Genomic DNA, 13,284 nt, shown 5'->3' with positions numbered 1-13,284 from the left:
TATTTAGTGACTGTGCCAAAGTGTCTGTTGGAATCTTGAAGCTATAGCCTCAAGGACAGCCCTGGGTTAGAAGTAGACCTCTGCCATGTATAGAAGGCATTGACAGCCTGTATGTGGAAGTGTCCTTTTTGCACAAAGATGTTTCTGTTTTAAGCTCTGCCAAGATGAGGCAGCTAACAAGCTTAGGCAAAGCCATTAGGGCTAGTAGAAATGATTTAAATTAGAGTAGCAAACCTTTACCATTGGGAACAATATTTGCTTTAAAAATAATTTTGCTGTAAAAATTCTAATACTTTGTATGATGTCAAAATATGTGTTTCAGACTTAGGTTAATTGAAGTAAGGTCTCATTAATTTTAAATGGCTCTGGAAGTTTCTTTGTACTTTTAATGATTTTTTAGTGATATTTTGCAAAAAGACATGTTTCCATATATCAGCTGTATATGGTTCAGTCTTCTAGATCCCATGCTAATATCTAGCAAATTATTTTAAAATGTACTAATTCTGTTTCTTAAACCAGAACATTATCACAATGTTTTCTCAAATATTTAAAAAATAGATTTATCTAAGCATAATTTCTTTCTTATTTTGGTTTTCGTTTTATTTTGCATAGATATCCCACAGATGAGACCAAAGCCACATTATGTCATGATAAAGAAGGATGCTGAAACCAATGAAGCAATCTATTGTACAAAGGAGCCTTTCATTAAGGCTCGTGTTATTGTCATTCGTTGGCTGGTTTCATTCTGGCTGGAGCCAAAGCCACATACAGGACCTCATATTCCTGGGATGGAAGGTGAAGTCTTGCCAAAGAATATTCAGGTAATACACACATAGAGTAAGCTTTTTTTTTTAATAAATTTATTTATTTTTGTCTGTGTTGGGTCTTCATTGCTGTGCACGGGCTTTCTGTAGTTGCGGCGAGCGGGGGGCTACTCTTTGTTGCAGTGCGCAGGCTTCTCATTGCGGTGGCTTCTCTTGTTGCGGAGCACAGGCTCCAGGTGTGAGGGCTTCAGTAGTTGCAGCACACAAGCTCAGTAGTTGTGGCTTACGGGCTCTAGAGAACAGGCTCAGTAGTTGTGGTGCATGGGCTTAGTTGCTCCGCAGCTTGTGGGATCTTCCTGGACCAGAGATTGAACCCGTGTCCCCTGCACTGGCAGGCGGATTCTCAACCACTGCACCACCAGGGAAGCCCTAGAGTAAGCTTCTTAAAGTTAGACATGGCTTTAGGGATTTGTCCACTGATTTCAGTTGCCTTAGTTGTAGAACACATTTAAAACAAATAACAATGATATTTTCTTTGTATAAATGTATTTTATAAATCCGAATTTTAACAATTATTATAGAACCAATAGTTTCCTTAATAAAAAAATAAAACCTGTAAGGTATAGAAGATAATTTCAGTCACATACAAGTCTCAGCTTATTTCTATATTTTATGTTAATTGTACAGTACTAAAAACATCCTGAATTGTACAAATAAAAATATTCTGAATTGTGCAAATTCTTGCAGTTGAAACAATTTGCAATCAGATGACCTTCGTAGTTCATTTTAGATTTCTAGGTATTCGCAGAGTGCTGTTTTAAAGTCCTGTCTCCATCTCATGTCACTTCTTTTCACGAAGAACACTGACTCTAGAAATGCAATGTAAAGTTACACAGCTGTATTATGGACGGACTAATATTTAAAATTCTGTTATTTTTAATTAAACCATTTCCCTCTTTTTCACACTTCTTTTTCACTTTCCTCTCCTCTCTCAATGTGTGTTTTTTCCTGAAATTGTCTATATTGCAGTGTTTTTTTGTTTTTGGTTTTTTTGCAGTTTTTTAAACTATTTTGTTTTCCTTTTCTCGGATTTCCTCATTTAGTTTTAAAAATATTTTATATGTGTGTGCTTTTTATACAACTTCTTAAATCCTTTAAAAATTAAGTGGAGGTACAAAGTGTGTTCATTAGTGTTCAGAAAATTTGACTTATATTCCCCCTGGCCTTTTATTTATCTATAGCAGATTATGTGATGTGTTTTCCTCAAAATGTTGTTCTAGGTTCTCTACAAAGAATTTTTAAGTGTAGAAACTCTCAAGCAGAACTATTTTATCTGATGCCAGAGCTCAGTAAACTAAAAATTAGAGATTTTTTAAAATTGGGAAGCATATTTGAGATCATCTACATACTTACTTAAACTCTTTTATTTTATAGGTGACAAAATTGAGACCAAATATTGAATAATGTACCAGAAAGTAATTTATCATACCACAGAATAGTGCTACTCCTATCATATCATGGTAGTAATTTCTTTATTACTGCCTTAAGCCTTTAACTTTTTCTCTAGGCTTAGCCATCATCTTCAGTCATGGTGAAAATTGTTGTTACTAGAATGTAGAGTTTTCTAATATGTATTTTATTTTAGCTTCATTTCTACTTTTTCTGTCATAATTTTTCTATTTTTTTAAAATAAATTTATTTATTTATTTATTTATTTATTTATTTATTTATGGCTGTGTTGGGTCTTCATTGCTGCTCACAGGCTTTCTGTAGTTGCAGAGAGCGGGGGCTACTCTTTATTGCAGTGCGTGGGCTTCTTATTGCAGTGGCTTCTCTTGTTGTGGAGCACGGGCTCTAGGCATGCAGGCTTCAGTAGTTGTGGCATGCAGGCTCAGTAGTTGTGGTGCGTGGGCTCTAGGGCGCAGGGTCAGTAGTTGTGGCACATGGGCTTAGTTGCTCTGTGGCATGTGGGATCTTCCTGGACCAGGGATCAAACCCGTGTCCCCTGCATTGGCAGGGCAGATTCTTAACCACTGCGCCACCAGGGAAGTCCTCCTTTGTTTTTTTAAGTTTTTTCCCACCAGGGAAGTCCTCCTTTGTATAATTTTTGTCTAAGGTAAAATAGAGATGAATTTACACATTAAAACTTACTGAATAAATATTCCAGAATTAAGGTATTTATTTATTATTGATGAGCTGAGCTGACTCCATTTGGCATTATTCTTTTACCCAGTTTAATTAGTAACTTGTTCTGCGAACATACTGAAAAATAAACTTAATTGAATAGATGATTAGTGAGTATCACTATATCACTTAGATATTAAGTTATTTCATTGCCATTTAACTATTTAGAACAGATTCTAAATGAAACTCTGTGCATAGATTCTAAACAATGCTGTAAGTTACTTATGGAATGCTTTGGATTTTGTCAGTATTTGCTATTTGAAGACAAAATATTGATTTAAATGGTTATGATATTCTCCCGTTTTTGTTTTTATTTTAGAGAGCAGCTGCTAGTTTGGTATCCAGAGAAGAAAACAAAAATGATAATGCCGATAAAACAGATAGAACTACAGAACCCGAGCAGTCTCATTCCAACACAAGCACTCTCACGGAGCGAGAACCTAGCTCTTCTAGTCTCTGTAGTATTGATGAAGAACATCTCACAGACATTGAAATAGTTCGCAGAGTTTTTTCTTCTAAAAGAAGTAATGTAAACTTTGTCACAGAGATATTTCGTCAGGTAAAATACCTCTCAGTATTTTTAATTTGTAATATAGACTTTTGCTTTTAATATTGAATATACTGACTTTAAGCTATTTAAAATTTATTCTTCATGGAAATGTTTTTTAAAGTTCATATTTAGTTTTTTGGTTTATTACATCTAATTCTTTAATATTTTCAATTATTTATATTTTTAGTTTATGGTAACTTTAGTTTAATAATTATCCCCTCCCCTCCAATATTCCTTCTGTTATCAGAATAATTTTCTTAGTGACTCACTTTATGGTTTGAAACTTTTCTTCCTACCATTTGATTAATAAATTATAGTAAAATTATGTTATCTTTCACTCTAACATCAATAAAAAATGGTTTATGAATATAAGAAGCGATGTTTTCATTGTCTTTATCCTCCCCTTGGAGGCTCAGTTTTGTCCTTTAAGACATTCCGAAATTAAATTTGCTTAAGGCAGATATTATTTGGGGAATAAAATAAAGAAAGAGAGGGAAGGAAAACAAATAAAAGCTATTTCACGTAAAGATAGCTAGAAATTCCTAAGTGCACATTCTCAATTACATAGAAATTTTATGGGAAAATAAACCTTATGAAAACCAATCATTTGCTCTTAATAGCAAAGGTACTTAACTTTTGCAGGTAAACATCATTGAGTTTTGTAGCTGAAGGGGATCATTCAAGTCTCACAGCAAGTAAGTGGTAGATCCAGGACTAAGACTTCCAGATCCTGGTTCCCATGTCAGTGCTGTTTATTCTGTGCCACATTGCCTTCACATGCCAGGGAGCTCTCCAGGCAAAGCAGATCCTCATCTCCTACACGTTTATTGATATGTAAAAGAAAGCATGAGGCAGCATTAGCTTTGTCAATCTAAGTTAAAGAAACAAACTTGCTGTAGCATTTTGTCCAGCTTTGGCAGTGATTCTTAGTTGCCAAGTTTAAGGTTTGTTTTGACAGAATATATGACAAATGTGAAAGGAAAGATATTTGACAAATACGGTTGGAATATTTGTGGGAAAATTTAAAGCTTAAAGAACTATTCAGGTTTTCTAGTTCTTGAGTCAGCTTGAGTGTGTTCGTTTTTCTAGGAATTTGTTCATTACATTTGTTTTTAAATACATTCTCTTATAATCTTTTTAATCTCTGGGGCATTTATATTCATGTTTCCCCTTGTCATTCCTGTTAGTATTTGTTCCTTGTTTGCTTTTTTTCTTGATGATTCTTACCAGAGATTTGTCAGTTTTATTAGTCTTTGCAAAGAATGAGCTTTTGGCTTTGTTGATCCTATGTGTTTTATGTGGGTTTTCTCTTTTATTAATTTTTGCTCCTTGTTATTTCTGCTTTTCTTGATTTTATTTGATGGTTCTTTTCCTAGTTAATTAATTAGCCTCACATTTTTCTCATATAAGCATTTTTGAGGCTATTAATTTACCTCTTAATGCTGTTTTAGCTACAGTCTACAAACATCCATGTATAGCATTTTTGTTATTATTCACTTCTAAAAATTTTCTAATTTTCTTTGATTTATGAGTTATTTAGCAGTGTCTGTCTCCCAAACATATAAGATTTTTCTAGTTTTCTTTTTTCTTACAGATTTCTAATGTGATTCTTTTGGTCAGAGAATATAGTCTGTATAATCACTATGTAGTCAGCCTCCGTAAATGTCCTGTGTGTTAGAAGAGAATGTATTCTTTTCTGTGGAATTCATGATTATTAAAGTCTGTTAGATCAAGCTTATTATTGCGTTAGTCAGCTTTTCTATATTCTTACTTAAGATTTTTGGTTAGCTTGACCTCACAGTTATGGAGAAGGGTGTGTTAAAATCTTATATTCTGATGGTGATTTGTCTATTTTTTTCTTTGTAGTTCCATAAATTTTCCTTTATGTATTTTGAAGCTTTGTAATTAAGTACATACATATTTATAATTTTATATCTTCTTGGTGAGTTAAGCCTTTTATTTATGGCCCTTTTCATCTGTAGCAATTATTTTTGCTTAAAGTCTACTTGTAGTAGTCTTACTTTATCTACTTGTAGTGCATTTGTACCACTTTCTTTTTATTATAATTAGCCTCATGTATATTTTTTTAAAATCCTTTTATTTTCAGCCCTTTTATGTCATTACATTTTATATGTCTCTTGTAAATATGGTTGGATTTTTAAAAATCTTTGTCTTTTAACGAATATTTATTATAATTACTGATATGTTTGGATTTATTGATACTATCTTATTTTGTTCTTTTTATTTTTCTTATGTCCGTATTTTTTTCATAATTCCCTTATTTTTTGCTTTGTTTTTAATTGATGTTTTTTCATTCTGTATCCTCCTCCTCCCCATCACTTGGTTTGAAAGTTTTACTCTATTCCTTTTCCTTTAGTGATTACTATATAAATTTTAGCATACATACTTCACTTTCCAAATATAAAGTTAGTGTTTTTTTACCCTCTTCCTAATCAATACAAGGATCGTAGAACATTATTACTCTAATTTCTCCCCCTAACTTATACATTGTTGTTACCAAATAATTCATTTCTATTTTGCATGTTTGTATTTTAACTCAGTAATATTATTATTCTGTGCATTCAATATTGATTTACATTTAGTTATATTCATCACTTCTTTTGATTATGATTTCTCCCTTTTCAGATCTTCCATTTATTCCGTTGGCCAAAAGGTTCGTTTGGTTTTTTCCATAAGATGGCTCTAGCAGCACTTAGTTGTTTTTAACTTCATTTGAAACAGTTTTGTTAGATTGTATGTGACAATTGTCATACCAGTGTGCATTTAAAAAAAGACTTATCAAAATCGGTGAATTTTTGTGTAGCCATTTTAATATTGAAGATAGAAGAAAAAATCAACGTTTTCAGCGTATTATGCTTTACTATTTCAAGAAAGGTAAAAACGCAACTGAAATGCAAAAAAAAGATTTCTGCGGTGTTTGAAGAAGGTGCTGTGACCTATCAAACAAGTCAAAAGTGGTTTGCGGGGACTTCCCTGGTGGTCCAGTGGTTAAGACTCCACGCTCCCAATGCAGGAGGCCTGGGTTCGATCCCTGGTCAGGGAACTAGATCCCACATACCGCAACCAAGACCCCACACACCACAACTAGGACCTGGCGCAGCCAAATAAATAAATAAATATTTTTTTTAAAAAGTGGTGTGCAAAGTTTCATTCTAGATATTTCTCACTGGACGATGCTCCAGGGTCGGGTAGACCAGTTGAAGTTGATAGCAATCAAATCAAGACATTAATTGAGAACAATCAATGTTATACCATGCAGGAGATAGCCAGTATACTCAAAATATCCAAATCAGGCATTGAAAATCATTTGCACCTGCTTGGTTATGTTCATTGCTTTGGTGTTTGGGTTCCACATAAGTTAAACGAAAAAAAACCTTGACTGTATTTCCGCATGTGATTCTCTACTTAAAATGTAATGAAAACATTCCATTTTTAAAACAAATTGTGACGGGGGATGAAAAGCAGATACTGTACAACAACGTGGAACGGAAGAGATCGTGGGGCAAGCAAAATGAACCACCACCAACCACACCAAAGGCCCATCTTCATCCAGAAGGTGATGTTTTATATATTGGGGTTGGAAGGGAGTCCTCTATTATGAGCTCCTTCCGGAAAACCAAACGATTAATTCCAACAAGTACTGCTCCCCGTTAGACCAACTGAAAGCAGCCCTCGACGAAAAGCCTCCAAAATTAGTAAGTAGAAAATGCATTATGTTCCATCAGGATAATGCAAGACCACGTGTTTCTTTGATGACCAGGAAAAAACCATTACAGCTTTGCTGGGAAGTTCTGATTCATCTGCCGTATTCACCAGACACTGCACCTTCAGATTTCCATTTATTTTGGTCTTTACAAAATTCTCTTAATGGAAAAAATTTCAATTCCCTGGAGCCTGTAAAAGGCACCTGGAACAGTTCTTTGCTCAAAAAGATAAAAAGTTTTGGGAAAAAGATAAGTTTTTCAGGCAACTTCAATTATGAAGTTGCCTGAAAAATGGCAGAAGGTAGCAGAACAAAAGGATGAATACGTTATTCAATAAAGTTCTTGGTGAAAATGGAAAATGTGTCTTTTAGTTTTACTTTAAAAACCGAAGGCACTTTTTGGCCAACCCACTCTGCTTGAAGTTCATCATTTAGAATTTACTTTTGGATGTCCGTTGCTTGCAAACACAAGTTTTTGCTCTGAAAATGTCTTTATTTTGCTCACATTCTTGAAGTACTTTTTCCCCTGGACATAAAATTCTAGATTGACAGTTATTTTCATCTAGTACATTTAGGGCACTCAGATGCTTTCCCACTTTTCTGTTTTACATTGTTGCTGTTGAGATGTCAATCAACAGTTGAACTTTTAATGCAGTTATCTTTTCTCTGGCTCTTTTTGTACCTTTTTTTAGCATTTGGCATTTTGTATTTTACTGTGGTATGTCCAGGTCTAGATTTCCTTTTATTTATTCTTCAGGGGATACTTTGGGGATACTGTAATTATGGATTAGTATAATTTGACAATTCTGGAAATTTTCCAGCCATTCTCTCTTTAAACATTGCCTCTGTCCCATTTTTTTCTTGCCTTTCAAGATGTGTGTTAGACCTTTCCCACTTCATACGTCTGCTGACCTCTCATATATATTTTCCATCACATTGTCTCTCTGTGCTACATTCCGGATACTTTCTTTCTAATTACAGCTGTTTCTGGAAGTTGGCCAGTCTGCTTGGTCAATTTTATGGTCTCTAGTTCATTACTTACATTTTATGTATTAATATGAAACTTATTTATTTTATATTGATTGATCACCCTAATATTCCTGAGGTCTTTATAGGTCTGATTCTGCCATATTTTGTTTCTGAATGCTCCTTCTCATGATGCTATATTCTCTTGCAATATCTTGTAATATTTCTTGCACTATTTTGTGATTTCAGAAATTCAGAACCTTGATTCTGAGCTTTTGCTGCTTATGACTGTTTCTTGATTTGGTTTATTAAAGGTTGATTGCTCCAGAGAGGAATTGCATTTGCTTCACATAGATGCAAGGAAACACTTCCAACTTCACATTAAACTGAATTCTTGATTTGAAGTTTAAGCCAGCCAGATAATATGAATGTACAGTATAAACCTGTATTAAGACTAGCTTTTGGTGAGTGTTTATGACAAGGTTTCTGTTATCTACTTTGCATCTAAATATGGGCAGTTTTCCTTGCAGACTTTTAGTGAGGTGGGTTTATTTCTAATTCAGCATCACACTGATGATATATAGTTCTTTGGAACCCCGAATTTGTTTGGAGGTTTCCTATTGTTCTTCCTTCCTTGCCCCAGTAGTTCCATAAAAGTAATTGGTTTCATTCAAAGTGAAAGTCAGCTTTATTGCTACACCTAAGACCTCTCTTGAGTTTGGACTTTATGTAGGTTTTTTTTTTTTTTTTTTAAATAATTTCCTCCTCCTTTTAGCTACTTTTATTTTTATTTATTTATTTATTTTTAGTTGTGCTGGGTCTTCGGTTCGTGCGAGGGCTTTCTCTAGTTGCGGCAAGTGGGGGCCACTCTTCATCGCGGTGCGGGGACCGCTCTTCATCGCGGTGCGCGGGCCTTTCACTATCGCGGCCCCTCCCGTTGCGGGGCACAGGCTCCAGACGCGCAGGCTCAGTAGTTGTGGCTCACGGGCCCAGCCGCTCCGTGGCATGTGGGATCTTCCCAGACCAGGGCTCGAACCCGTGTCCCCTGCATTAGCAGGCAGATTCTCAACCACTGCGCCACCAGGGAAGCCCTTTATGTAGGTTTTTATTTTCAAATATTTCTTCCTATTTTATGGCTCACCAATGCATTTAAGAAGATTAAAGTTTTTTTAAAAATGTATTATTTTTGTATTTTTAGTTGTAAGGTTGGTCAGGTTACCTGGTCCATGACACTCTTGGAAACAGAATTCCCCTATTGTGTTTTTTATGATGCTCTTTATATTTTAATTTCTAAAAGTTGTATTTGGTTGTTTTTTTAATATCTGTCTAGTCATTTTTTGCAGTGGCTTATTCTTTGTTCATATTTTCATTTTCTTCTAAATTAAAATGTATTAAAATACTTATTTAATATTCCTTATTCCAGTAATTCCAGTAACTTAAGTTTTTGCAGTTCTGGCCTTGTTGTTTCTGTTTACTCGCCCTCATTTGTTTTGGATTTTTGTGTTAAGAGCTTACATTTCTTTGGAATTTTGTGGAAATTACTTTGAAACCTGGGTTGAAGGATGTGTTTCTCCAGAGAGGATTTGCACTTGCTTCTCTCAGGTGTTCAGGGGTCCTGTCAACCTTGGTTTACTTTAAATTACAATTCTTAGCTTATGATTCTTCTCACTTTGCAGCACTCAAAGTTAGGTGATGGCCAGCCTGAGAATATGAATTTGCAGGGAAGGCTGTTCTTCTCTCATATTTCCTTACCCCAAGTCAACAGACAAGTTTCCTCACTGACTCTTCTCTGGAGTCAAGTTTTTTTCTTCCCTCCTAGCTCACCTTTGTATTGAGGATGTAGCCTTCATTGTTATCAGCTTTATACGTAGGACTCTGATCTGTCTCTCCCCTCCATACAGTTGGCCTTTTAAACCAAAGCTCTGGAGGCTGTCCAGGGCAGCACCCAGCAGCTGCATTGATTATTTCGCCTCTCTAGATTAATACTTCCATTTTGTTCTAGACTCAGAATATCCTCACAAGCTGAGCCATTCTTTTAAATATGTATATTACATTTTTTTGTGATAATTTTTAGGTGTTCTGTGCAGGTAGATTCCAGGATATCTTTTTTATGATATTGCTGGGAACTGAAGTTCTCTGAGATGTTATTTTTATTGTAACAGCTATTTTTTTTAAAGTGATTTTTAAGGTAAAAGTTAAGGAAAAATAGATTTTAGGATGGTGACTCCAATGAATCATTCATGTTTTGAAAAGAAATCAATTTTGAAGATTAGATTGTATTAGGAAAGCTATTTTTACCTGCTTAATACTGATGATAAATTTGCAAAATTGAGAATCTGTGTAATAGTTTTTCGTGATTTTGAAGGCTCATATGTTCCACAATGTATTATAGTATAGGCAGAAATATTCCATTAATTATCAGGTATATGGGCATAGAATGATCTTGCCCTTAGCAATCCCAGCTAGAGCACAAGTCCTTTATAGGTAAATAGTTTTAGTAGAAATGTCTTTACTTTTCATCTTTCAAATAATTTCATCCTCATAGCTGTTAACACTTACTGTTTCCCTATCTGAACTTTTGTCCTTCAACCTTCCCCTCTTTCCTCTCTATCCTTCCTGCCTCCCCTTCTCACCTGGCTACTCAACCTTTAGGTCATAGCTTAAATGTGACTACACTAGAAAAGTCTTCCATGACCACCCTCACCCATTCACCCACCTACCCACAGACAGGTAGAAGCACCTGCCCACACATGTGCACGCGCGCACACACACACACACACACACTCACACACACACAGTAAGTACCTCTTTTTTAACGATGTTTTTGAAAGCTGTACTCTTCTTCATAGTACCTCTCCTGAGTTTTATAATTATTTTTTTGAATGTTTGTTTAATTTTGATCTTTCATATTACCCTCCATGAATACTTCTCTTTCTCATTCATCATTGTAGCCATAGTGCATGGCAGTGAGTTATGCACCTAATAAATATTTGGTGAATGAATCAAGCTCAGTAACTGTTGAGTGCTGGGCACTTTGTCAGTCCTAGCTGAGGGCTAACATGTATTTCTAGAAGCTGTCTTGAGCTGATTTGTTATATAGCTGATAATGGTTTTTTTTAGGGCCAGTTTAATGATTGTGAGTTCTATCTCAGATGAAGGTATTTATATTGTTACGTGTCTTTAAAACAAAGATACAACTGTAAAACATGAATGCCCAAATTATTTGATAAAATTGATATTTTATATTTGATAAAATTGTTCTCCATATCCAATAGAATAGGCATAAATGGACTCCAGACATTAACCCTCTATTTCATAAGGAAACCCATTTATTGTGCTTTATGTTGTTAGTACTTGGAGGCTACAGTGAGGAGCCCCAAGTACTTTGATATGAGGTAAATATAACACATCAAGAGTTTAACCTTTAAAAGCACCACAGATTTATTTTATATGTATGTAAATTTAAAAAATATAAACATACATACATACGCATAATTTTTTTTCCGAAGTCAGTGGGTGGCAAAGTATAATCTGGGGCTCATGAGAAATCTCCAGGATCTTTTGAGGTTTGTAAGGTCAAAACCTTTTTCACTCTTATTGTTTCACAAGTGTACTGTGAAGTTTTCCAGAGGATACCTGACATGTGATATTGTATCAGATTTAATGTAGAAGCAAGCAGATAAGAGAATCCAACTGTCTTCTATATTAAGCTAAACATTAAGGAGATTTGCAAAAATGTAAAATAATGCCACTCTTCTTTTAATTTGGAAAATGTGTTATTTGTGTTAACATATAGCAGATTAGGGGTTCTGAGACCAAAATGCAAACCACTGCTTTAAGGAGACAAAAAATTCCCAGGTCTGCTAAACGCTCACTGTATTTGATTACATTTTAAAGAATGTGTCTGTCACAATCTGGGTTGATTAATAATGGAAGCACATTAAAAGAATAATCAGAGATCAACATGTTTTGTTAGTGTTTTTTCAGTGAAGAAGAGAGCCTTAGCTACCAGTAAATCAGACCCCATTGGCAAAGCCAATTATTAGAAAACTGTATGTACCAGGTTATCTTAAGCTGATACCATCAGATATTTGATTTTTTCCATCTCCTATTTTGATTCTTCCTCCATGTAGTTGTCTGGTTATGATGTAGTTTTATGGTCATAGAACCATAAAACTGGAGGTGGCCTCATGCAGGTCTACCTACAGAGAGAAAATTTGCTGAGCACATTGATTCAAATATTCTTGCCTATGATGACAGTTTCCCTTATTATCAATTAATACTTATGTCTGATTGTGAGTAGTTCTTCTTTGTAGAAAGATGAGGTGCCAATATGGATTTGAATTTTCTGGTCTGAGACAACCATTTCTCATTGTAAATGTATAAAATGGCCCTCTAGTTTATATGCATCAGATTTTTAGCCATGGCTAACATCAGTCTTTCCTCAAGATCCTTATTTAGGGTGTCGGCAAAATCAGTGTAGGGGTCTGTAAGGACAAATGTCATATATATACACTCTAGTCTTTAGTAGATTCATCCAGCCATTTGGGATATAGTGTGATAATTTATGCAATAATGAAGATCTTAGCTATGGATCTAATATTTTTAAAATTAGTAAACTTTTTTTTAGAGCAGTTTTCAGTTCATAGCAAAAATGAGCAGAAAATAAAGCGAATTCCCATGCTAATTTTTTTTTAAGTTAATTTTTCAGTATCTGAGAATAGAACTTTTTGGAGATTATTTGAGGATTTTTTGTTTGTTTGTTTGTTTGTTTTTAAATCTTTAAGGAAGGCCGAGCTGTTGCTTCAGTTGTAAAATAGTCTTAGAGCAGGCAATGATGATCAAAATTATGCCATTGACCATTAAGCTGCTGGCACTTAAGAATGAGAATTTGGAATGGGTTTGTTAGATGGAGGAAAGTAGCAAGTAATGTATTGGATTGGCCAAAAAGTGCCTTCAGTTTTTAAGTAAAAATAAAAGACATTTTCCATTTTCACCAAGAACTTTATTGAACAATGTATTCACCCTTTTGTTCCACTACTTTCTGCCATTTTCCAGGCAACTTCATAATTCCATCTTACCAAAACGTTTTATCT

The 13,284-nt window shown here is 34.7% G+C and overlaps 1 protein-coding gene across 1 annotated transcript in view; it reads left to right on the top strand.

Moving 5' to 3' along the window:
- The window catches only part of RALGAPA1 (Ral GTPase activating protein catalytic subunit alpha 1), a 224,228-nt gene that overhangs the window by 62,776 nt on the left and 148,168 nt on the right, over positions 1-13,284 (top strand). Inside the window, 2 exon segments of the mRNA XM_036842171.1 lie at positions 613-821; positions 3,268-3,507. Coding sequence (XP_036698066.1) covers positions 613-821; positions 3,268-3,507 — 449 coding nt within the window.

This window comes from Balaenoptera musculus, chromosome 2 (genome assembly GCF_009873245.2).
Source record: "Balaenoptera musculus isolate JJ_BM4_2016_0621 chromosome 2, mBalMus1.pri.v3, whole genome shotgun sequence".
In the NCBI taxonomy this organism is placed as follows: domain Eukaryota; kingdom Metazoa; phylum Chordata; class Mammalia; order Artiodactyla; family Balaenopteridae; genus Balaenoptera; species Balaenoptera musculus.
Note: the sequence above shows the minus strand (reverse complement) of the source record. Positions and strands in the feature narration are given on the sequence as shown.